Raw genomic sequence first — 22,177 nt, forward strand, 5'->3', positions numbered from 1 at the left:
CATACTCAAGTATGTCACATAGGTACAGTACTGGAGCGAATGTCTCTGTGTGTCTGCTACCAACAGCACTTGTTCTGACTTCATGTGGAATAATGTTGAGAAGAGTTCAACTGAAAACACAGCACAGAGGTTCATTTCTACAGGATGAAAAAATAACATCGACCTCAGCTTCACATCCTCTGCTCAATTAGCAGCCTTCCACTTATCATGGCACATTAACATGTGTCACTAATGACACACCTACCCAGTCTCTCAGAGGACACTTTTTGTTTGCTGGCGAGTGGAATTTGCTGACATACATGCCAATGTTTTCCACAGCTCTCATTACACTTAAATCATTAAATCATTACATGAAAAGGTGAAGTACTATACTGGATGTGAAGCACAATTTTGTGCTGTCTTTATCTGAAACTTCAAAATTACACCAATGAGCACAATTTGGAGATATTTCGCAATTATGGTCATTAACCTGAATTTAACACCTCATCAGGTAATGACATGGTTTAGCTGCAGATGTAATTTAGTCTGTGGGAACTCAGTCTGGTTGAGGTAGAGAAGTTTATTTTTGCTGTGTTTTTTGTGTTTGTGTTTTCAGATCCTCTGCTGACTGTACAGGCCACTAATGGCCACTGAGAAACTGAATTCCTAGTTTGCTGTGGAAGAACTTGACTGGCCTGCAGAGTCCTCACATCAGCCTCATCCAGCACCTGTAGGAGGACCTGGCTGTAAACCAGTCTTCACCACCTGACATCAGTGGACAACTGCTCTTATGCTCAAGTGGCTGAATGGGAACAAATCGCTGCAGCCAGGCTCCACTCTCTGCTGGAGAACCTGAAACCAGAGGAGAGGAGTCTACAGCAGGTTCGTTACATGTTCAACCATGTCACATGGCTGGAACATCCACATATTTTTAGCCAAGTAGTATGGCTCTGTAAATTCTTTGCTTTATATTATGTTTTAACATGTTTTAAGAAAACTCTTCATCAGTTGCATTTTACGGCCTCTACGACGCAGGTTATTGCATCACAGATTACTTGTGATGCTCTAATTATTTTTTCATACTTTGCACACTAAATGGTAAATTGATTTAATAAATAATTTATAATTGGGGCAGCGCAGTGGTGCAGTGATTAGCACTGTTGCACACAGCAAAAAGTCTGGGGGCCTTTCTGTCTGGAGTTTGCATGTTTTCCCTGTGTCTGTGTGTCTCCGGCTTCCTCCCACAGTCCAAAGACATGCACATTAGGTTAACTGGTGACTGCTGAAATTGCCTGTAGGTGTGAATGTGAGTGTGAATGGTTGTTTGTCTCTATATGTCAACCCTCTCATAGACTGGTGACCCGTCCAGGGTGTACCCTGCCCTCACCCAATGTCAGCTGGGGTTGGCTCCAGCCCCCTGTGACCCTGTACAGAGAAGCAGTGTAGATAATGGGTGGTTGGATAATAAATTATTGAAACAAAAACAGCATCAATCCACTCAGTGTCCTTTAGTTTCCTCATAAAGTCCTGAACTGTGTGTTAATGAGAACATCAGCAATGTTAATCATTTAATACTGAGAGCATGCACTTTGGTGAAGGTTATGAGCAACTCTTAATTTGAAGAGCTCCTTAAACAGCCATAACCTGTGTCATGACGTCTCCAGTCCCACACTCCTTCCTCTCCTCCCATGTTTCTGGAAAAAAAACCCAATAGAGGTTAGATCCACCTAAAGTGAATAAGTAGACAGTTTATTCTCCTTGTTTGTTGCATTGTAAACTCAGTTGTTATTTCCTGAACTTGATTGAAGGAGGCTGCTGAAAAAGACCATGAGAAAGAAATAATTTCCCTGTGTCAGTGAAGTCTGCATAAAATGTTTGTCATGCACCCACAATTTAAAATGAATTTACCCAGAGCATCTTATAACGGGCAGTAACGCACGTACCACAGTGAGATTATGAGCTGATAACTTCTTCACAGTGTACATTCATTATTGAATGTTACAGAGCATCGACATGGTTCAAATGTTTGTGGATTTCATAAATGCACATGAACATTCAGTTACTATATTCAGTGACTCAGGACATGGACCAGCTGTCAGAGCAGGTTTATACTGTAAAGATAGAGTGGTTCCTCACCTGTCTCTGAGCTTGTACAGTCACCTAGTGGTAATCTTTTACACATGCACTCACTGTAACCAGTGAGCGTGGTCTGCTACTGCTCCACCTGCTATTTATTGGCAATATTGATATAATTATATAGCTGGGGGGCCTCCTGTGGTAGAGAATATATTAAGTCAAATGTTTGTTTAAGAATCAAGGAAACTTTATCATCACATGCAGCAGATACAACTACAGTGAAACTTTAATAGACTTGACCCACCAGCTGTGCTATTAAGTACATCTTAATAAATACACACAGAAAATCTAAATCTAAAAGCAGAGTATAAAAGGCATTAGAAAGTATATTAATAATGTAATGTTTGTGTAAAATTGTGCAAATACACCAATAAGCCCTGTAATAGACAGGTGACCTGTCCAGGGTGTACCCTGCTACCGCCCAATGTCAGCTGGGATTGGCTCCAGCCACCCCACGACCTGGTTTAGATAAGCGGTATAGATAATGGATGGATGGATGGAAATACACCAATAACAGCAGTTAAAAGTAGAACTTCCTCAGCCAGAAAGAAAGAAGAATATGTAAGAGGCTAAATGTCAATGATCCGGGGTCAAAGTAAAGAGGAATCTGGATCAGGTAACAACATATAAACCTAACTTTCAACCTCTGACAGGTTGAAAATGCACTGTAAGTTATCAGTGGTCATACAGTAGTATACATTCAGCAAACACTGTGCAAAGCAGCATGTTTGGAGGTCAACCAGTAATTCACACTGAGTTGAGCTGCTCTAACATGGACCATAACAACAGGTGTTAGGGTATGTTTCCAGCTGTAGACACTGAGACTGTCCTTCATGCGCCTCACATTCACGGCTCCAGGGCCGCTGGAGTCTGACCTCCAGAAACCCATACTTTCCTCTCTCTATGTCCTGTTTTTCACACAAACGCAGCCCCTCTGCCTCACCATGCAGGATGTCCAGATGTTCCTCAGGCTGCAGAACCTTCATGTCCACCATCAGCTTGTTGATACTGTACTGACAACAAGCTCAAAAGGAAGCGTTTACCTCTGTGCTGGCATTAGATGAATTGCTGCTCCTCTGTCAGCACAGCTGCTGCTCTATCACAGGCAAGGACACCAAAAACGCACCCAGTCAACAATGGCCACTGCAGCCATGTTTATGAATCATGACAGCAATGTCTCATGTCATCTCATCTCCTGTCCAACCTGAGCAGCTGAGTGGAAGAAAATCCTAAATCCAGATGTGCAGAGCTTGTCCTGAGTAAAGTGCCTGATTACTTATGTCAATGTATGGAGGCAGAGAAAGGCCATAGTCGCAATTATTTTTTTTATATCCCATTATCACAAGATAACGAAGTTTGTTATCTTGAGATAAGAACATATTATCAGGAGAAAGAAATTTTTTGTTTTCTCAAGATAGCGGGATAATTATTCTGTTATCTCGACAAGTACCTTGAAAAATCAAAAAATTGTTTCCTCCTGATAATATTTCCTTATCTCAAGATAACAAGCTTCGCTATCGCGAGATTATGGGATAAACAAATATTTGTCAGTATGGCATTTCTAGGTGTCCATATAAATGTGATATTTCATATTATTAATAAATTTGCAAAAATGTCTAGAGTTCTGTTTTGCCTTCTGTGTCACTCTCACATGTTTGATAAATATAAGATCAGAAATGGGCCTCTGGATAACTAGAATAGTTTGTACAAAACCTAAAAATTATCTTTAACTTTAACTTATGAGACAGGGAAAAAAAAAAGAAATCTCACTAAAAAAGTAGAAGCTTTTTGCATAAAGAAACTGGCTTGTTTGACAAAGGCTTAGTGAGCTTTTGAGTGTTATAAAATAAGGACAAATTGTAAAATTGTAAAATTAAATGTCAGACAGTTTTTCATTTCCATTTTAAAATGGTCATAGAATGCCTGTACATGAAAATAAAAATACAAACACATCTGGGGAGATATAATGCCGCTGTGGAATTATTTTCATTTACAAGTTTACGTTACCATTGGAATATAGTCACTATGGGCTTCCATACTTAACTCATCAGTCAACCAAAAACTGAACTGTTTCCTTCCATGTGAAGTTTGTATATATAGAATGATTTTATTTGCCTTTTCTCACTCATCACAGTTCGCGTATCGCAGAGTTTGGCTAATGTAATAATCATTGAACCTTTAATGACTGATACAGATTTGCTGATATAAACTGAACATTTTGAAGAATCACATAAAGAGAGGCTGCTTGGATTTACTCAGACCAGACCAGAGACCTGTGGCAATACAACAGGACTTCTCCACCCAGCTTGGGTCCTGGCCTGTTACTAGGATCTTCACTCATTTGTGCTTATCAACACTTGTTACCATGGAAACCAGAACCACAACCAGCCACAGATCTTTTCACAAACCAACTTTATTTTAAAAATGTTCCCAAATCAACCTATTGTAAACAAACTGCACTTCCTGTCTGAAATAAATCCTGATTCAGCTCTGTAGTCAGTGGTCCATCCACTTTCACCTACTTATAAGAACAAACACACGGAACAAGACAAAACACAAAATCAAATAAAGTCCATCAGAAAACCAGAAAAAAAACCTGCTTGTTCTTGTCTCTGCTGTTTGTCCAAACCCACTTTTAGGGGACAATTTCACAGTGTCCCCCTCCCTCAGGAGGTTTTCCCTCCAGTCAGGTGTTCAGCTTGCGGATAAGGAGGTGGTTGGGCCCTTCGTTAGTGGCTTTGATGATTTTCCAGGCATCGTGGTGCATGAGGCCCTGCAGAGAGCAGCCGTTGATGGACAGGACCTCGTCGCCGACTTCAATGAGCCCTGACAGCTCAGCAGCACCACCTGGTGTAGAGGACACCAGCAGTTCAGACTCAGTCAAAGAGGACGAGACAAACTACAGCAGTTAAAGGCTCTGGTTATACTTTTATTACTTCCACTGCAGCTTCAACAGTTCACAACACAGACAGCAAAAAACCACAGAATCTGAAAAAAAGAAAAACAAAAAAAGAGGCCACCCCAAAATACTGACAGGGCAGATCACATCAGACTGTTGTCATGGTCACAGTGTTTGATAAAAAGCTGCTAAAGAGCAAGTAGAGGCTGTGAGAGAGTTTGATTATGCAGGTGCTGTGGAAAGACCTTGCTGTGGCTAACGCTCACATAAAGGAGAGGTATGATAAGAGGGCAGTGCTGTGTTCATTCAGTCCGGAAGACCTGAAAATGGAGGTGTTGTGTTCTTGGTGGCCTCGACTGTCAAACTAAAGCCTGCGTCCTCTCCTGTAATCCAGGCATTACATCACGGCAAAAGCCTTGGCAGTAGTTACGACCCTACACAACATCATTTGACCAGTACTAACGACCTGTGCCATGAAACCATTATCACATGTGCATTATGAATCAAAGTAGGACCACAGGTGAGTATTTACCTTTAACAGGTACTTTCAGACAGACTCATAGAGAAGATTTCACCTTTAAAGATGCGTTTGACAATTAGAGGCTGGTCTCCATGGCTTGAGGACTTTCCCCCCTCCAGACTGAAGCCCAGGCCAGCAGAGGTCTTGTGGAGCTCCACCGTTAAAGCACCGTCAGGACCTACATCCACCACTGAGAGATGTTCAACACCCATAGTTATTTTATCAACATTTGTAGTTTATGAGATGATGAAGTTGAACTCCAACATAACTCAACAGGTTCGTGTTAAAGGAGAGAGGTTGACACACTAAAAACATGGAAACAGGAGCTCTGGTGCTGTGGGGGATGAAGTACAACAGCAGGTTTATCTGTGGATGTGAGCCTCAGTCTCACCTGCTCCAGCTTCCACAGACTTCTTCCTGGCAGAGGACAAACTCTTTGGCTGGCTGACCACGTCCTGTCTGTCAGAGACATTTGGTTCAATGTCCTTGTCTCTACATATGACGACTAAGGCCTGGTTGGACAGTCTGGCTTGATGGAGGCAGGACACGGCCTCTCCGTGGGTTTTTCCCTCTAGACTTGTACCATTTATGGATAAAATGCTGTCTCCTCTCTGGATGGTGCCCTCAAGGCTCGCTGCACCTTTGGTGAAGACCCGATGGACCTGAACACAAAGGTGTTAAATTATCACCCACAGATATCTGCAAGAGCTGTTGAAACACCTCCAACCTCTATGGTTTTTCTTCAACTTGACATTGATGTATCGTTCTTTCTTTAATCATGTTCAGTCTAAAATCATAGTCAGTCTGTCTCAGAGTGTTGGACCCACTGTAGAGTCTGAACATGTCATCAAGTAGGAGCATCCCCTGAAGAATTATAACATCAAGATTCTTTCATGAAAGCCACATCTTGTTCTAACATCGCTGTAATAAATGTAGAATCTCAATCGTCATTTCCTCTCTGCAAAATCAGTTTTACAACTGAACTAGAAAACACTCTAAAAGAGAGGAGTTTGAAGTTCTCATATCAGACCAGTCTGTAAAAAACTGGAGCAGAAGAGGCTGAAAAACTTCAGTGATCTCTCCATTTTCATTCATGCCAAAAAGTTTACATACTGTCATATATATAATGTCATGAGATGTAATAATTGTGTAGGAAACAGAATTCAATATGTGATCACTTAAATGATGGAAAAAGTATTTGTGGAGTCTGTCAGAGATTCTTCAAGGGAAAAATAGAGTTAAAACACATCAGCCATCACATTTGAACACACATCAGAAACATTAAAGCTCCATCCAGTCTAAAGAATCAGAATCAGAATTAGAATTAGAATCAGAATCAGTTTTATTGCTAAGTATGTTTCCACATACAAGGAATTTGTGCTGGTGATTGGTGCAATTGGGGATCAGGGGGATCAGTGACAGTGGGGCTCTCTAGCCTTGTTGATAAGGCTGATAGCAGACGGGAAGAAGCTGTTTTTGTGGCCAGAGGTTTTGGTCCTGAAGGACCGCAGCCTCCTGCCAGAGGGGAGTGTCTCAAAGAGTTTGTGTCCAGGGTGGGAGGAGTCAGCTACAATCTTCCCTGCACGCCTCAGAGTCCTTGAGGCGTACAGGTCCTGGAGGGACGGAAGATTGCAGCCAATCACCTTCTCAGCAGAGTGGATGATACGCTGCAGTCTGTTATTGTCCCTCTCCGTGGCAGCAGCGTACCAGATGGTGATGGAGGAGGTGAGGATGGACTGATGGCTGATGTTCAGCTCCCACTTAATGTCCTGTGTAATGGTGGTTCCCAAGAAGTGGAAATGCTCCACGGTGGCCACGGGGGAGTCGCACAGGGTGATGGGGGTGGGTGGGGCTGGGTTTTTCCTGAAGTCCACTATCATCTCCACTGTCTTCAGAGCGTTAAGCTCTAGGTTGTTCTGCCTGCACCAGGTCACCAGACGCTCAGTCTCCCACCTGTAGGCAGACTCATCGCCATCAGAGATGAGTCCAATGAGAGTGGTGTCGTCTGCAAACTTCAGGAGCTTGACAGACTGATGGCTGGAGGTGCAGGTGTTGGTGTACAGGGAGAAGAGCAGAGGAGAAAGAACGCAGCCTTGCGGGGATCCAGTGCTGATGGTCTGGGAGTCAGACACGTGCTTTCCTAGCTTCACGTGCTGCCTCCCGTCAGATAGGAAGTCGGTGATCCACCTGCAGGTGGAGTCAGGCACGCTCAGCTGGGAGAGCTTGTCTTGCAGCAGAGCTGGGATGATGGTGTTGAAGCCAGAGCTGAAGTCCACAAACAGGATCCTGGCATAGGTCCCTGAGGAGTCCAGGTGCTGGAGGATGAAGTGGAGAGCCATGTTGACGGCGTCGTCTACAGACCTGTTGGCTCTGTAGGCGAACTGCAGGGGGTCCAGGAGTGGGTCAGTGATGGATTTGAGGTGGGACAGGACAAGGTGCTCAAATGATTTCATGACCACAGAGGTCAGGGCAATGGGTCTGTAGTCACTTAGTCCTGTGGGCCTTGGTTTTTTGGGGACAGGGATGATGGTGGAGGATTTGAAGCAGGCTGGCACGTGGCAGGTCTCCAGTGAGGTGTTGAAGATGTCCGTGAACACCGGAGACAGCTGATCAGCACAGTGCTTCAGGGATGATGGAGAGACAGAGTCAGGACTGGCTGCTTTGCGGGGGTTCTGCTTCTTAAAAAGCCCGTTGACATCTCTCTCCAGGATAGAGAGAGACGTTCCTTTGGTAGGGGAGAAGGGGGGTTCTGATGTGGCTAGTTGTTGAGGTGCCAGGGCCCCTGCTAAAGTGGGGGAGGAGAAGCTGGTGGTCTGGAGGTGGTGGCTGGACTCGCGGGGGTTGGTGTCAGGCCTGTCTCATTGTCTTTCAAAACAGCAGTAGAACTCATTCAGATCGTTGGCCAGACGGAAATTGTTAATGGAATGGGGGGGGTTTAGGTTCGGCAAAGGTAGATGTCCATGTGTTTTTAATTATAAAGCAGGTCTGAATTGATTTAATCTACTCTGCCTTCATACTATATGAATTAAAGGAATAAAATTTAACTGACATCAAGTGGTCCATCCTAACTCTAACCTGTTTAAAACGGGTTAGGGTTAGGACAGAGAGGTCAGACTAGAGGAAGAGAGGAAGAGGGTGGAGGAGGAGAAGAGGGTGCAGGTCCTGGTTCAGGTCATATCATTGTCATTTTATCATCTAGTGCAGTAAATATATGACATGTTGTTCCTTTAAGTCCCTGTAGCATTTACCTACTGTACTTACAGTGATCGTCTTCTGCTCCAGGTCAACTCCACCTGCAACACTGAAACCAAGTCCTGATCCTTCCTCTTTACTCAGGACCACAAAGTGAGTGTCATCCTTCACCTGCAGAGTTCACACACAGAATCACTGTGACGCAGGAATTAAGGAAGGAACGTGTCAGATATTAATTCACGTGTGTCAGCAGCAGTGTGGCGTTACCTCAGAGATTGCCTTGGCCTCCTGCAGCAGGGCCGACATGTGTGATTTGGCCGACAGGGAGAACAGCAGCGTTTGCAGCTTACACTGACTCAGAGGAGAAGCAACAAGTTCCTTTAAACTGTGGACAGAAGGAGTCATAGTCACCACAGTTACTAGATTAGACGACCCTCTGAGATATAACATGATTATAACAGAAATAAATACCAATAAAAATTAGGCACAGTTACTCTTTACACTTATAGTTTATAGTAGTTTCTTTATAGTTTGAAATATTTCTACAATAATACAGTACATCCCTCACAAGTCTCATATTACACATAGATATTATTGGACACCAGCTAGACTTCACAACATGGTGTCAGAGCGAGCTGTGTACACGTGATTATGATCTGGTTGATCTGATGCACTCTCAGTTAAAGCAGCGCATGTGTCACTACAGACTGGCAGCTGCTCAGAGAACCATCATTGACCTGACACTGAGAGACATCTCTGAGCTAACTCTGCACCTGCAGAAGGCTCGAGAGGATCTGGAGATGTGCATGGCCAAACTCCAGACCAGCATGAACAAAAGTTCATCTTTAAACTGATAACAACCACAGTCTGCAGCAACAGACTCTCAGACACATTTCAAGGATGATGTCACTGACATTCTTTAACCTGCAGTAGGTGATGCAACGTCAAACCAAACCAGTTGCAGTCTGTTCAAAATACTGTCGTCCATTAACTAGAATCTGAACGTCAACGTGATCTGAACATCACTTTGACCAAAATAAACTGGTCAACTGTTTTCCAGGTTTTCCAGGATGCGTGGGAACGCTGTTAATGGAAGCATAATGAGGCTTAAATTTCTTTAGATCTACTCAACATCAACACATCCTGTCAGAGTGTCCTGATACTCACGACCAAACTCAAAGGTTTGGTATATTTAGTGTCTGAGACCTTTTATATTGATGGTGACTAACTGCTTTGCTAAAGGAACACGTCATTATTAAAGGTTTGCAGGACATGAAATGTTTGGGCCTGATTGTTCAGGGAGAGAAAAGGTCAGAGGCAAGGGTGTAGGTTTGCACATGGACGGTAGGGACATGTCTCCACCAATATTTTGGGAGGACAAAATTGTCTCTCCCAATATTAGAGTGAACTCGTTTGCACTATATTTGGAGTGACGTCATATTAACTCATTCTGATGTGCCCTCCCAGAGACTTCGTCTCCAAGACAAGCGACAACTAATTCATCTTCTGAAAGTGATAAGTTACTCTGAAATGAAATATATTTATAGATTCTGCTAAATTGATAGATTATGATATTTTAATTGATATATGATAACAACTTCATCTTGAAACATGTCTTCTTTATTTCTATCAAAAAGTAAATAATTTATAGTTTATTCATGTCATTTGTGATATTTTCTTGTTTTTTTTTTTTTAAATTAGAAAGTCGAGTGATTTACTTGTAGGCATCAAATCACTCAGTTGACTTAGTGACCTACATTTTTTTGTGACACTGAAGGCCAAATGGTGTTGTCCCTAAAATGACAAAATTCCTAACCTGGTTGCAAATTTACTAGTTTACTTTTAGTCTTTGATCTGTTACTGTGTATAGTTTTATTTAGACATACACAGGTCTTATATCTTATTAAACATTCAGCTGACAAGCATCAAAAAGTCCTTTATTTTGGAGGGATTGTGGGGTTGCTTTGTCCCTGCCACTGTTGAGGCTAAACCTATGGCTTGAGCTGACATCAACAACTGTCCTGTTTGCCAGTAATTGAAAGGTTTGTGTATTTCTGTCTGTTGCAATCTGCAACCTCACCACTAGATGTTTCTAAACCAGCAGTCTTTAATTGAGCTGCCCACCTGATGGACCAGCCAGGCTGTGGTCCATGGGTCTCTGGGGCTCCCTGAGGAGTCTCTTCAGTGGATCCAGGATCACGTTGGCTCACCTTGTTCACTTCCACTTCAGTCAGGGCTGCAGAAGGTGGAAAGCTCTCAGTCACAGTGGCTTTTGTAAGTACTGTGGGATACAGGCTAGTCTCAGTTGTATCCATGTCTGTACCCTGTGCTCTGGTAAAGTCCTCTGTGCATAGCTTTTCCAGCTCAGGCATACTGAGAGCCCTGAGCTGCTGCAACCTGCTGCGAGGAAGTCTGCCATGTTTCCTCCGCAGCACTGGAGGGGTCTGTGGTATAAATCCATCTGGAGCTTTGGGAACTTCACCCTCAGGACTGTCCTCCAACAGGGGAGCTGTGTTACAGTGTGTATGTGGAGAGTCAAGATTCATGAGTGTAATGTTAGAGTGGAGTTTACCCAGAGGAGGTGAGCAGGGTGTGGTCGGGATCAGATTCTCCACATAAGAACTAAAACTTCTCTGCCGTCCCCGGCAGTCAACAGAGTTAACCAAGTCCATATAACCAGCAATCCTTTGGTTCAGTGAGGCCCGGTATGTCAGTGCATGGGACTGAATGTCACTGCTTTTAGCCATAGGCTTGTCAAAGTTAGCCAGGTTTTCAAAGGACTTGATCTTATGTCGGACAGAGAAGGGATTGTAGCCCACAGACAAGGCAGTGTCTGTGGAGAAGCTCCGCCTTTCCACTGTCTTTATGTAGAGTCTGGATGAGCTGGACTTCAGGGTCTCACCTGTCTCCACAGTGGTACTGAGCTTTGAGCTATTACTTGTGATTGAATGAATTTCTTTATTAGAACACAGCAAGTTCAGTTCTGTGGTACGGACCACGGCATTTGTTTTCTCTACAGTGGAAACGGCAGCAGAAACAACAGGTGCTGTTCTCACATCTGTGCCTCTCTGAGTGCGTTTAGAGTCTTCAGAACTCACTGTTTCACGGTGTGCCACAACTGGTAATGATGGACCAGATAAAGAAGACAGCTGAACCTCTATAAACGTTCTCTGAGTGGGAGGTTGGTGTGACCGGTCCTGTGATTTGGCTGTGGATTTGGTACCTACATGGATGCTCTTCTCCGTGGCCAGTTCCGCATCCCTCTGCTCAGGTATGACCTGCCTTCTGTCACTTACTTTGGGCAAAACAAGGCAGCTATTAACACCAGGCTGGTTACTGGTGTTCAAACAGCTGGACGTGGTCGTCACTGGTGATAATTTTGTTGACTGGTTCAAGGCAGCGTTGGAATTTGAAGGAGCTGGACTCTGACTCCTGGAAGGTTTCTGGAGAGGCTCCTCCTGTGGTTTGTTCTTACTCTTGATACTCAGGCCTTTCAGTCTGGGAGCACTAGTGTTTGAACTGATTTGAGATTCAGGAAGTTTTAAAACACTGCTCCACACAGGACTGTCTGAATTATCAAGGAGTCTTAGGCCAGAGGTCTTCTTCAGTGCGGAGGTAGCATGGGGGTTGACATTAGTTCTACACATCAACACTTTCTCTTTGTTTATCACTGATGCTGAGACTCTGCTGATGCTTGAACCTGATGTCTCTGATTCCACTGAAGGTGAAAGAGCTGTTTTTGTATTCAAAGTCTTCAGAAAGTCTGAGGTCGGTGAGGAATCTGTTTGCACATTATCAGAAGTACCCTTTGTGAGACTGTGGGTATCTGGTGGAGAGGGGCTTAGGCTACCAGGGTTGGGTGCTACACATACTTCAACTTTGTCACAGGGTTCAATGGCACCATTGATGTGGCACTCTGTAAAAGACACAGGTATTGTACTGTCAGAAAACTGGCATGGCTGCTGTGTAGAGGAGTTTTCTTTGTCTCTCACTGAGGACACCTGCATCACACTGAAGGTCTGATCCAGGTCATCTTGCCTGCTGGGAGGTCGAACAGGTGAAGACCTGTTTGATGACTGGCTTAAAGGAAAGTTTCCATCAGCAGCATGTGTCTCGGCATCACTAGAACAAAACTCCACTTCTTCCTCATCTGAGGAAGGCTCATGAAGACCTCCACAACTGTCTGCCGTCTTATTGAGCATGAGACTACTGTCAGTGGTGGAGTCACTGTTTGAATCGCTGTCATCTCCTGTGGGGTACATGTGTTTAGCACCAGCGTTTTCCTCTGGTTGGTTCTCATGTGTCATCTCCACAGAGAGGACGGCACATTTTTCATTTCCTGTATCCAAGATGGAGCTGACCAGGGGACTGGCCTGGACCGGAACCTGAATTCCAGCCTCCTCAGACAGGGTTATAGCATGTTGGCTCGATAGATGCTCATTGGATAATGTTTCATTGGGGGGTTTGGTGTGTATGTTTGCATCACTGCAGTTCACTTCTAACAAAATGTCATCTATGTTGGTGATGGGTATTTGAAAGTCATGGTCTGTTTTGGTTGTGTGGTTGGAATTCCCTGAATTTGCACTTGTCACTCGTCGTCCATCAGACATCCCCTGAACAGATGTGGCCGGGTTCAGTCTGACGGCTCCATCACTGCTCCCTGAAGACATCATCAAACTGGACAGTCGATCTACAGCTGGAGGCAGAAAGGAAAGGTAAGCACTTCAGTCAGGGCTGGTTATGACAGGTGTTGAGTTAATAAAAGGGCGGTAACATCCCACTACGTCATGCAATAGTATATAATAATAGAGGAAGAATATCCAGCATTACATAATGATATTCCTAAATCAGAACAATAACTAACTGTGTGTATCTAGAGGAAATGAATCAAGTGGTTAGTTCAGAATATTTACAGTTGTGTGAAAAAGTGTTTGCCCCCTTCCTGATTTCTTATTTTTTGCATGTTTGTCACACTTAAATCTCAAAGGAATTTTAAATCGAAAGCAACTGGACTTGGTTATTTGTCTAGGAAGACGTTTCACCTCTCATCCAAGAGGATCTTTTGGTCTTCTTCACTTTGTCAGGCATCAATTTTTCACACAGGGCCATGTAGGTTTGGATTTTTTTTCCCCCTTAATAATAAAAACCTTCATTTAAAAACTGCATTTTGTGTTTACTTGTGTTATCTTTGTCAAATATTTAAATTTGTTTGATGATTGTTTGATGATGAAACATTTAAGTGTGACAAACATGCAAAAAAATAAGAAATCAGGAAGGGGACAAACACTTTTTCACACAACTGTAGTTATACACTCGGATGCTAATTTACAAGACTTAAAGGTCCCATATTTTACTCTTCTGTGTTTTATCTGAAGTGTTGATCTCCATCAGAAGATATATTTGTGGTTTTAAGAACCAAAAACCATCAGTGTAGTTTTACATCTCCTCTCTCAGGCTTTTCTCTGGAGCCAGGGGCGGTGACTGCTTTGTAACGACATCACAAAGATACAGAAAAAAAACACACATAGACATCAACCTCTACACAATATGGGACCTCTGACTGGAAACATTGCTGTGGTTTCTCCAGGATGTCATGTCAGGATGAGTACATCTGCCATTGCTGTCTCTCATGTTTAAACTGGGGGAGATGGAGGAGTAATACATCTTCACTGTAGAAAAGTGAAGGGTCAGAGGAGGATTACATTTTATAGTATTTTTATAGTATTATATTTTTTTTCTTTGACAATATCACTCTGTAACTAGATCCTTTCACCAGCAATCCAATATTTTACAGGTAGATGTTGAAACTTGTTACAGAAAGATTGTAATCCAATAAAAGAAGATTCTTAGAATAATAACAACATTGGAATAATCTCTTCTGTTGATCAAGAAACAGTGAACCACAGCAATGTCTCCACTACACTAAATTAAAATTTACATGACGTTACTATCAAACAAGCAGTTATTAAACTACATAGAAAGCATACAGGGAGTTACGCTACAGGGTGAATCTATCACAGCTAAAGGTAAAATATACTGTGTAAGATAGTCACCATGGATAGAAAGCCAGAAGCTTGCAGGCTGCTTTGGGGGAGTGAGTGAGGGAGGGCGGATCCTATATCTTAGGTTGGCATAAAAGGGAAAGACATTGTGCTCTATTTAAGGCATACTGTGCAGCATTCTGCCACTAATGACTTAGTGTAAACACAAGTTAAAAGAAGCACAATTATACACCAGCACATCACATGTAGGTGCAAGGTTTGGAAAACAGCACTGATGAAAAGAATAACATCTGCAAACTCCATCACATCACAAATTTATTTAAAGCCCAACTGAGATAATTTTTAGTCATTGATTTTTGCAGTCACACATAGACATGTCTATGTTTTTTTAATTACTGTTATTTTTTTATCATTAGGAGGAAGAAAAGGGTCTTTGGAGAAAATTCAGGAATATCCTTTTTCATCTGTGTCAAGCATCAACCTCTGAGGTTGAAGAATGAAGTAACAACATTAGTACCAAAAGCTGCAGTTCTTCTAATGACCACTAGAGTCTGGCTCCAGCAGTGAGTCAGTCCCCAGAGACTCCCATGTTCAAATGTCCAACTTTACAGCAGAAATAAACATGTTTACAGCCTGGTACAGAAACTGTTCTGGTCTCTAGAGCTAATTTCCTCCTTCATGACAACTGTACGGCTGAATTTTATAGAACTCACCTGTTTACATTTTATTAAGGATTAAAGTTAATGAGAATTGAGGGTGTGGCCTCTTAGAGTGACAGGTGGGTGAGTGTATGCTTGCCACAAACTGACAACTGAAGTCTCAGCTCCACACATGCCCCACCTCTTTGACCATTTTTGGATTAGCTGGGAGTTAGGGGTGGAGTCAAGAACTGCCAAGATGGCAACAATGGGCAGCTCACTCTGAGCTTCAAAACTGCTCTTCAGAAACCTTTATATATATCTATGTTCTGTGTTTGATTGATATGAGTTAGCAGGCTGAGCCCCAGCAGGGAAATGAGAGGTGAAGAAAACAAACTTGTGCTGTAGCTTATAAGCCACAGGTGCACAGTGCGTTGTTAGCAGTGGGGTTAAAGAGTAAAGACAGCATCTCAAAAGAAAGCAGTGATTGTTGCAGGTATATTAATATGCTGTTTAATGTGCTGCAGCTGAGCAACTAATTAGCTCTCTAGCCTGCAAACTGCCGTTAGCAGCAGTGCATTTTCCCCCTTGTTCGGCAAGTTGTTGAATCTGCTGAGTTGCAGAAGACACCTGTTAGATAAGAGGGAGATTCTAGCAGGAAGGCTAATGTGGATTGTTCACAGTCTGCGCTGCTTGTGTTGGTCAGTGTTCATGCTGTGGTAGACAAAAATATATACAACTGAATTTCAGTTAGACCTTCAACAGACAATGTTTTGATCCCACTGTCAGTAATACAGCTGTGAGTTTAAAGACTCAGCAGATGCCAAGACACTGCACTGACCTTTACATCACTGTAAGGAAGGACTGTAAATAGTTACACAAGTTTTTTCCTCGGTCACAAACTGACTTGTGTTGATCATCATGAAGCTCCAGCAGTCACTGGAGCTTCTTCCACCTGATGGTTCTACAGCTGCCCCATGTTTTTTTAGTTTTTTACTCATTTAATATACCATTTTAATGCTGGTCTGACAGTCCGGGCCAATTGGCTGGCCATGAAGAATTCTTCCAGGCTTGGAAAAACTAGACGTATCTATAGGTGAGAGTGATCCCAGCTGTTTAATGAAGTTACAACAAATGAGTTTGTGGCTTTGAGACAGTCGCATAAAGCCTCGTTTACATGAAATACAGGTTGAAATATACCAGTGTTTTCCTTTAATAATGTAGTGGTATGTTCTCACAAAGTATGTTGTTGGACAAGATCACATCACACGTTTCTTTTTTTGCCAGACTCTCAACTCTGTGAATTTGTGAATTTGTGAAGAGGCTCACGGTGAAGGGCTGAAAACATGACCACACAAAGGACCAGGTCCCAGGTCTACTTAAAAAGATCTAATGTCGAGTAATAAGGTATATACATAACAGCAGCATCCATCATGATGTTTGATGACCTATACCTCCAGAATAAAGTTGACGTCTTACCTGAAACCGGTCTCTTGACCTCTAAGGACAGCGTCATAGGAAGACTGCGCATCAGCTCACAGATTTCCTGGTAACTAGAAGAACACACCAGCTTTTCTCCAATTTTTACAATCTCATCTCCAGAACACAGCTTAGCTGAGGATCCCTGGAAACACAAGAGAAAAAATTTAACTCTTCACTGAGCAACAGACGTTCTCTTTCAAACTGAAAGGTTCACCCTGAGGTCTGCAGTCTGCTTTCACTGATACTGGACTGGTGTGAAGATGAAACCAATCAAACGTACCATTTCTGCTGCACCGCCAGGCTTTAACCCAGTGATGACAACTTTCAGAGGGGATGACATGATCTCCAGGTCGAGCCCGAAAGACTCGTCCTCACGTCTCCTCAGGGTCACAGTGTCGATGGTGCAAACACCCACAAGCTCGCTGGCGTCTCCTCTCTTACAGTAGGGCACTGACCCACCAGCAGGCCTGGGGTATCTTCCACACTGTGTGGGCTGGGGTGGGGGCTGGGGTGGGGGCTGGAATGGAGCGGGCTCATCAACTCTGGACTTTTGCTGCTGGGACAGGTTTGGAGCTTCAATGCTCATCATACTTTTGACCCGCGTCACTGCTTTATGCTCAAGCTTGGGGGAGCGCTTTGACTCCAGCTGTCCATCATCTGGATTAGTGCAGTTCTCACTGATGATGGTCAAACTGGACGCAGAGCCCACGCTGCTTAACCCCCCCGCTTTGAAGTCCAAGGGGGAGCGGATGGGCATGAAGGGCGACTCAGAACTGTCCGACTTATTGCTGACACCGTCCTCGCACTGTGAGAAACTACCACCGAGTGGTGCCGTCAAATCCCTGCTCCCACACCTCTGTAAATCCCTGTCACCGTTACTGTCTCCGTCCACATCTAATGATGATGTAGCAGCGACTACGACCGCTGAGTCAGCCTTGGGAGTTTGTGCATCACTGAAGTTCGCAGAGTTGAGTTTTGTGGGTCTGCGGAAGTGCCCAGTGTTTCCATTGTTGTCCAAGTCCTCATCATCACTGAGCTCATCCTCAAAGCACATCACCCGTCGCTGCCGGAGAAGCGGGCTCCGCACTGAGGCAGGGCTGGAGATGGCAATGGGCTGGCACACTGCCTCTGTATGGTAATGAAGGGGGGCGGGGGTCTTCTCCTCTGATGTGTTGCACACAGGCTCACTCTCCACTTCTGTTAGGGAGGGGGTGAATGCTGAGAAGAAAATAGAGGTAATGTGGTCACAACAGGTGAACAAACAACCAGTCACTTCCTGTCCTGTTAAAAAACATTAATATGGTTTAATCTTAATCCAGAACAGTGTCAGTGGACCTCATGAAGAGAAGCGTCCACTGATGACTGACAGAGTAAGAAAAGACCACACACCGTGAACGTGACTGCTGCTGTCAGACACATTCACAAACCAACCAGCTGCTTCATAACGTGGAGAAGAATAACCGTTCTGAAAACTGAATCAAGTGTTAGAGCAAATCCACCCATTCACTGAGACAGTACACATCTGCTGCTAAACCAAGGGTCAACCCACCATGACATCACCCACTGGTTTGTGAACTGACCTTTTGAAGCCTCCGGTTTATAACCTGTCCATCACCATCTTGGTTTTTTGAAACCAGAAGAAACCATATTTGGAGGAGAAGGTGGAGCTGAGGAGGAGTGAGGGATGGATCTGACCTGCTCTGTACTCTTTCCTGATTGTCAGGTACAGTCTGTCAATCACATGGTGGCCCCGCCCTAATGCATCCCCTGCTTTATGGTCTATTTTCCTCTAAATAGAGCATAATTTAAAAAATGAACATCATGTTGCATTGAAGAAGACTTGAAACTAGAGACTGAGACATAAACTCATCAGGAAAACGTTTACTGAGGTAATAAATCAGTGAGAACTAGAGACATTTTCACATAGACTTCAATACAATAGACTTCTTTTTATAACCAGTGGAGTTGCCCCCTGATGGTCATTAGATAGATGCAGCTTAAAGACTCTAGTCTAGAGTAGAAGACTCAAGTCTACATCCAGGTTTATATACAGTCTATGAGCCTAATTCATAAACTCCTGTGGTGTTCCTGAGGGTAAATGAAGGTATCTGATGATGACCATCACTTTATTACTTACTATGCTCATTTAAAAATCTCTCTATTAGTTTACATTATCTTTACGTAAGATTTTACTCATGCTTTCAGTTTTTACAGGCAAGTAACCTGCTAAGGTGGAACAGACTTTTCATATCTGGTGAATCATGAGAGAAAAAACCTTTGACTTCCGTGATCTTAAGTTATAGTCCACATCAGTCCAGCACAGGTTCAAATACACCAGTCTACTCTGTGGTATTATTGTCATGTGGACACCCGTAGGTCCTCCTCAGCATTCCCTCTTAACCAAAGAAACTGAATCATCAAAATGAGTGCAGGGTTGACCCTGTCACTATGATCTTCATGGAAAAGTCCTAATAATCCATGAGCATGAAGGTTAATCTTGTGACTCTGGAGGTTTAACTCAAGCCCATGTTTAGACCTGGAGTAACTCAAGCCTTAGATCAGGATCTCAGCTATGTTAGATGAGAGTCTCTTCACTTTTGGTTGACCCCCTCTCCAGGAGACCAGTTCTAAAACTTTCCCATGGTATTTAAATGGTTGAACATTTACCTTGTGGCTGTGATGAGTTGTCGTCCATGGAGGTCTGGCAGCTCTGCTGGAGGAGAGTCTCATCGCTGCTCAAGCCCATCAGCATGGGGTCGGACAGGAAGGAGTGGCTGGAGACATCCTGGGAGAAGTACTGAGATAACTCTGTCTCTGAGCTGAGGGACCCCTGCTTCAGAGTGGAGAAGATGGAAGAAGATCAGGTCAAGAGGGAGGAAGAGGAGAACCACATCCTCAGGTTTTTGAATACAGACAGTGACAAATTAAAGGAGAAACAGAAGTGTCTCAGTAAGATGTATCTGAACTCTACTGGAGAATGAACCAGCACCAACCACTCTTCATACAGAGATTCCCTCATCTGGTGTTTAGATCTGGTGGCTGTGAAGGTTTTATCATTTTCATCGAACCATCAGTGAGTCCTCGTATCCCGTGGAGGGGGGCACTGTCCTGTCTCTCACTTTTTCCTCCTTAACAAACTATGCAAAAGTAAATTTACCAAAACAGCCAATGAAAACCCAGCTCAGCAGAGAAAATGTTCACAACTCATGAACATGACATCCCTCAATTTTAGTCATTTCACTGATCAACGGCAAGAAAGATAGAACTGCGCCAGCAAAAAGCAGAGAAGAAGAAGATTATTAGCCAATGGATGTAGACATGACTTTAACAATTCAAATCTTTTATTGGAGGAAATCATTCACACGTTTGTTAGGCCTGAGGGACACACAGTATGTGATCTGATGAGAAACACTCAATTTAAATATGATTTTCTTGTAAATGGACTACACTACATTTTAATGCTCAACATTATTTTTTATAGAGGTTCATAGAGGAGATATTTTGGACCATTAATACATTTGAGATTTCAACAGCTCATCTTAAACCTGTTTGGTAAATAAACCTTTTTATGACTTTTTAAGACTTTAAATTATAAGGAGGTGAAATACAAATATGGTTACGTCATGTAAATGATGTCAACAATACTTAATAATACCAACAACAAGGTTTTGGTTTTGAAAACAAGCCTCTCTTCTGTGAACTGTTTTCAGGACAGATATGGACTGAAAAGCACATCATATGCTCTACATGTGTGACAGATTAATCCTGATGCACCAGTGAAGAAGAATGAAGTAATACTCAGTAATATGTCTGCATGAACTAAACAATGATCAGGAATATTAATGGACACTTACTCTACTGGCCGGCTCCAGGAATCTCTTCATGGTCCAGCTGAGAGCAGGGGAGCCGTCTCCCTGCCGCTCCTTCGTCGATGGGGTGGGACTCTTACAGGTCAGACCTGCACATGACAACAATGGCGGTTAGACCAAGAGAGATCAGACACCCAGAGCATTTGGGCATCAGAGCCTTTAACACTAAAGTTAACCTGTCAAATGACTGTCGTGCAGAAGAGGAAAAGATCAGACCTTGGGAGTGAGACGAGAGTCTGCTCCTGCTCATTTTGTCTCTGTGTGTGGATCGAGCTATGATGTGATCCATCTCCTGTTCTGACACCTGAGGAAAGACATGGAAATACAGCAGTTTTACCATATAATGGCCAAGGTCTGAAACATGAAGCACCAATAGTGAAGAGCTAAAAGCTGCAGTTCCTCTAATGACCACTAGAGTCTGGCTCCAACAGTGAGTCAGTCCCCATCGACTCCCATGTTCAAATGTCCAACTTTACAGCAGAAAGAAACATGTTTACAGCCTGGTACAGAAACTGTTCTGGTCTCTAGAGCTAATTTACTCCTTCATGACAACTGTACAGCTGAATTTTATGGAACTCACCTGTTTACATTTTATTAAGGACTAAATTATGGACAATTGAGGGTGTGGCCATTTTGATTAACAGGTGGGTGAAACTGCCATGCACCAAAGTCTCGGGTCTCAACTCTACACTTGCCCCACCTCTTTGACCATTTTTGGATTAGCTGGGAGGTAGGGGCGGAGTCGGAACGTATTGTCAGAACGTATTGTAACATTTTGTTTTTATGAACATACTGTCCTATATCCATTGGTCTTGGTATTGTTTATATGTTCCCTGTGTTTTTTTGTTTTTATGAGTTTATCCCACAGAGTACCCAGTCGCCCCATTGGGACAGACCATCGTCATTACGAACCCTCCATCCTCACTGTAAAGTGTGGTGGCAGCTTCATGATGTGGGTCTGGTTCTGTGGACAGACAGGAAGCACTGCGAGGCAGCCCTTATCAGTCAGGATGATAATTATCATTGTGCCGATTACTGGATTTGTTATGTGGTCTGATGTGATTGTTCTCCATCTCCTTATGACAACTACTGACACAGCTTTGAATTTAGTATTGTCAGGTCTGTGCTGCCCTCTGCTGGACAACACTGAAACACAACAGACCTCCTCACGTTCCTCTCACTGCTGACATTCCTTCTTAATGTGACATTTAAAATCTTCCACAGAAAAGTTCAGTTTTCCAGAACCTAATTCAAAATATTTTACGTTTATGTCTGAATAAGACAGACGTCCTCTCACCTTGGGGTTAGGATGCCTGCTTATGATGAGACTGACTGGTCCAGGGCCACATTCACTGAGGATGGCGTAGGCCTCACTGAGAGCAGCATGACGAAGACTGACAGAGTCCACCTCTAGGATCTGATCTCCACGACTGCAAGGAGACACACAGGTTGCAGCACGA

The 22,177-nt window shown here is 43.3% G+C and overlaps 1 protein-coding gene across 3 annotated transcripts in view; it reads right to left on the minus strand.

Moving 5' to 3' along the window:
- Window positions 1-4,510: 4,510 nt before the first annotated feature.
- The window catches only part of pdzd2 (PDZ domain containing 2), a 52,913-nt gene continuing 35,246 nt past the window's right edge, over window positions 4,511-22,177 (minus strand). The window contains exons 15-26 of one of the 3 annotated variants that reach the window (XM_071481705.1): window positions 22,015-22,147; window positions 20,934-21,021; window positions 20,703-20,806; window positions 19,516-19,678; window positions 17,129-18,066; window positions 16,846-16,990; window positions 10,851-13,422; window positions 8,994-9,111; window positions 8,796-8,897; window positions 5,926-6,196; window positions 5,590-5,724; window positions 4,511-4,962 (exon numbers count right to left, since the gene is read on the minus strand). In XM_071481705.1, coding sequence (XP_071337806.1) covers window positions 4,802-4,962; window positions 5,590-5,724; window positions 5,926-6,196; window positions 8,796-8,897; window positions 8,994-9,111; window positions 10,851-13,422; window positions 16,846-16,990; window positions 17,129-18,066; window positions 19,516-19,678; window positions 20,703-20,806; window positions 20,934-21,021; window positions 22,015-22,147 — 4,930 coding nt within the window. In that variant the 3' untranslated portion in view covers window positions 4,511-4,801. Of the gene's footprint in view, window positions 4,963-5,546; window positions 5,725-5,925; window positions 6,197-8,795; window positions 8,898-8,993; window positions 9,112-10,850; window positions 13,423-16,845; window positions 16,991-17,128; window positions 18,067-19,515; window positions 19,682-20,702; window positions 20,807-20,933; window positions 21,022-22,014; window positions 22,148-22,177 lie in introns of all 3 variants that reach the window. The other 2 variants (XM_071481704.1, XM_071481706.1) reach the window with 2 other exon arrangements.

This window comes from Trachinotus anak, unplaced genomic scaffold (genome assembly GCF_046630095.1).
Source record: "Trachinotus anak isolate AG129_WGS33_773 ecotype Australia unplaced genomic scaffold, CSIRO_AGI_Tana_v1 ptg000008l, whole genome shotgun sequence".
Classification (NCBI taxonomy): Eukaryota; Metazoa; Chordata; class Actinopteri; order Carangiformes; family Carangidae; genus Trachinotus; species Trachinotus anak.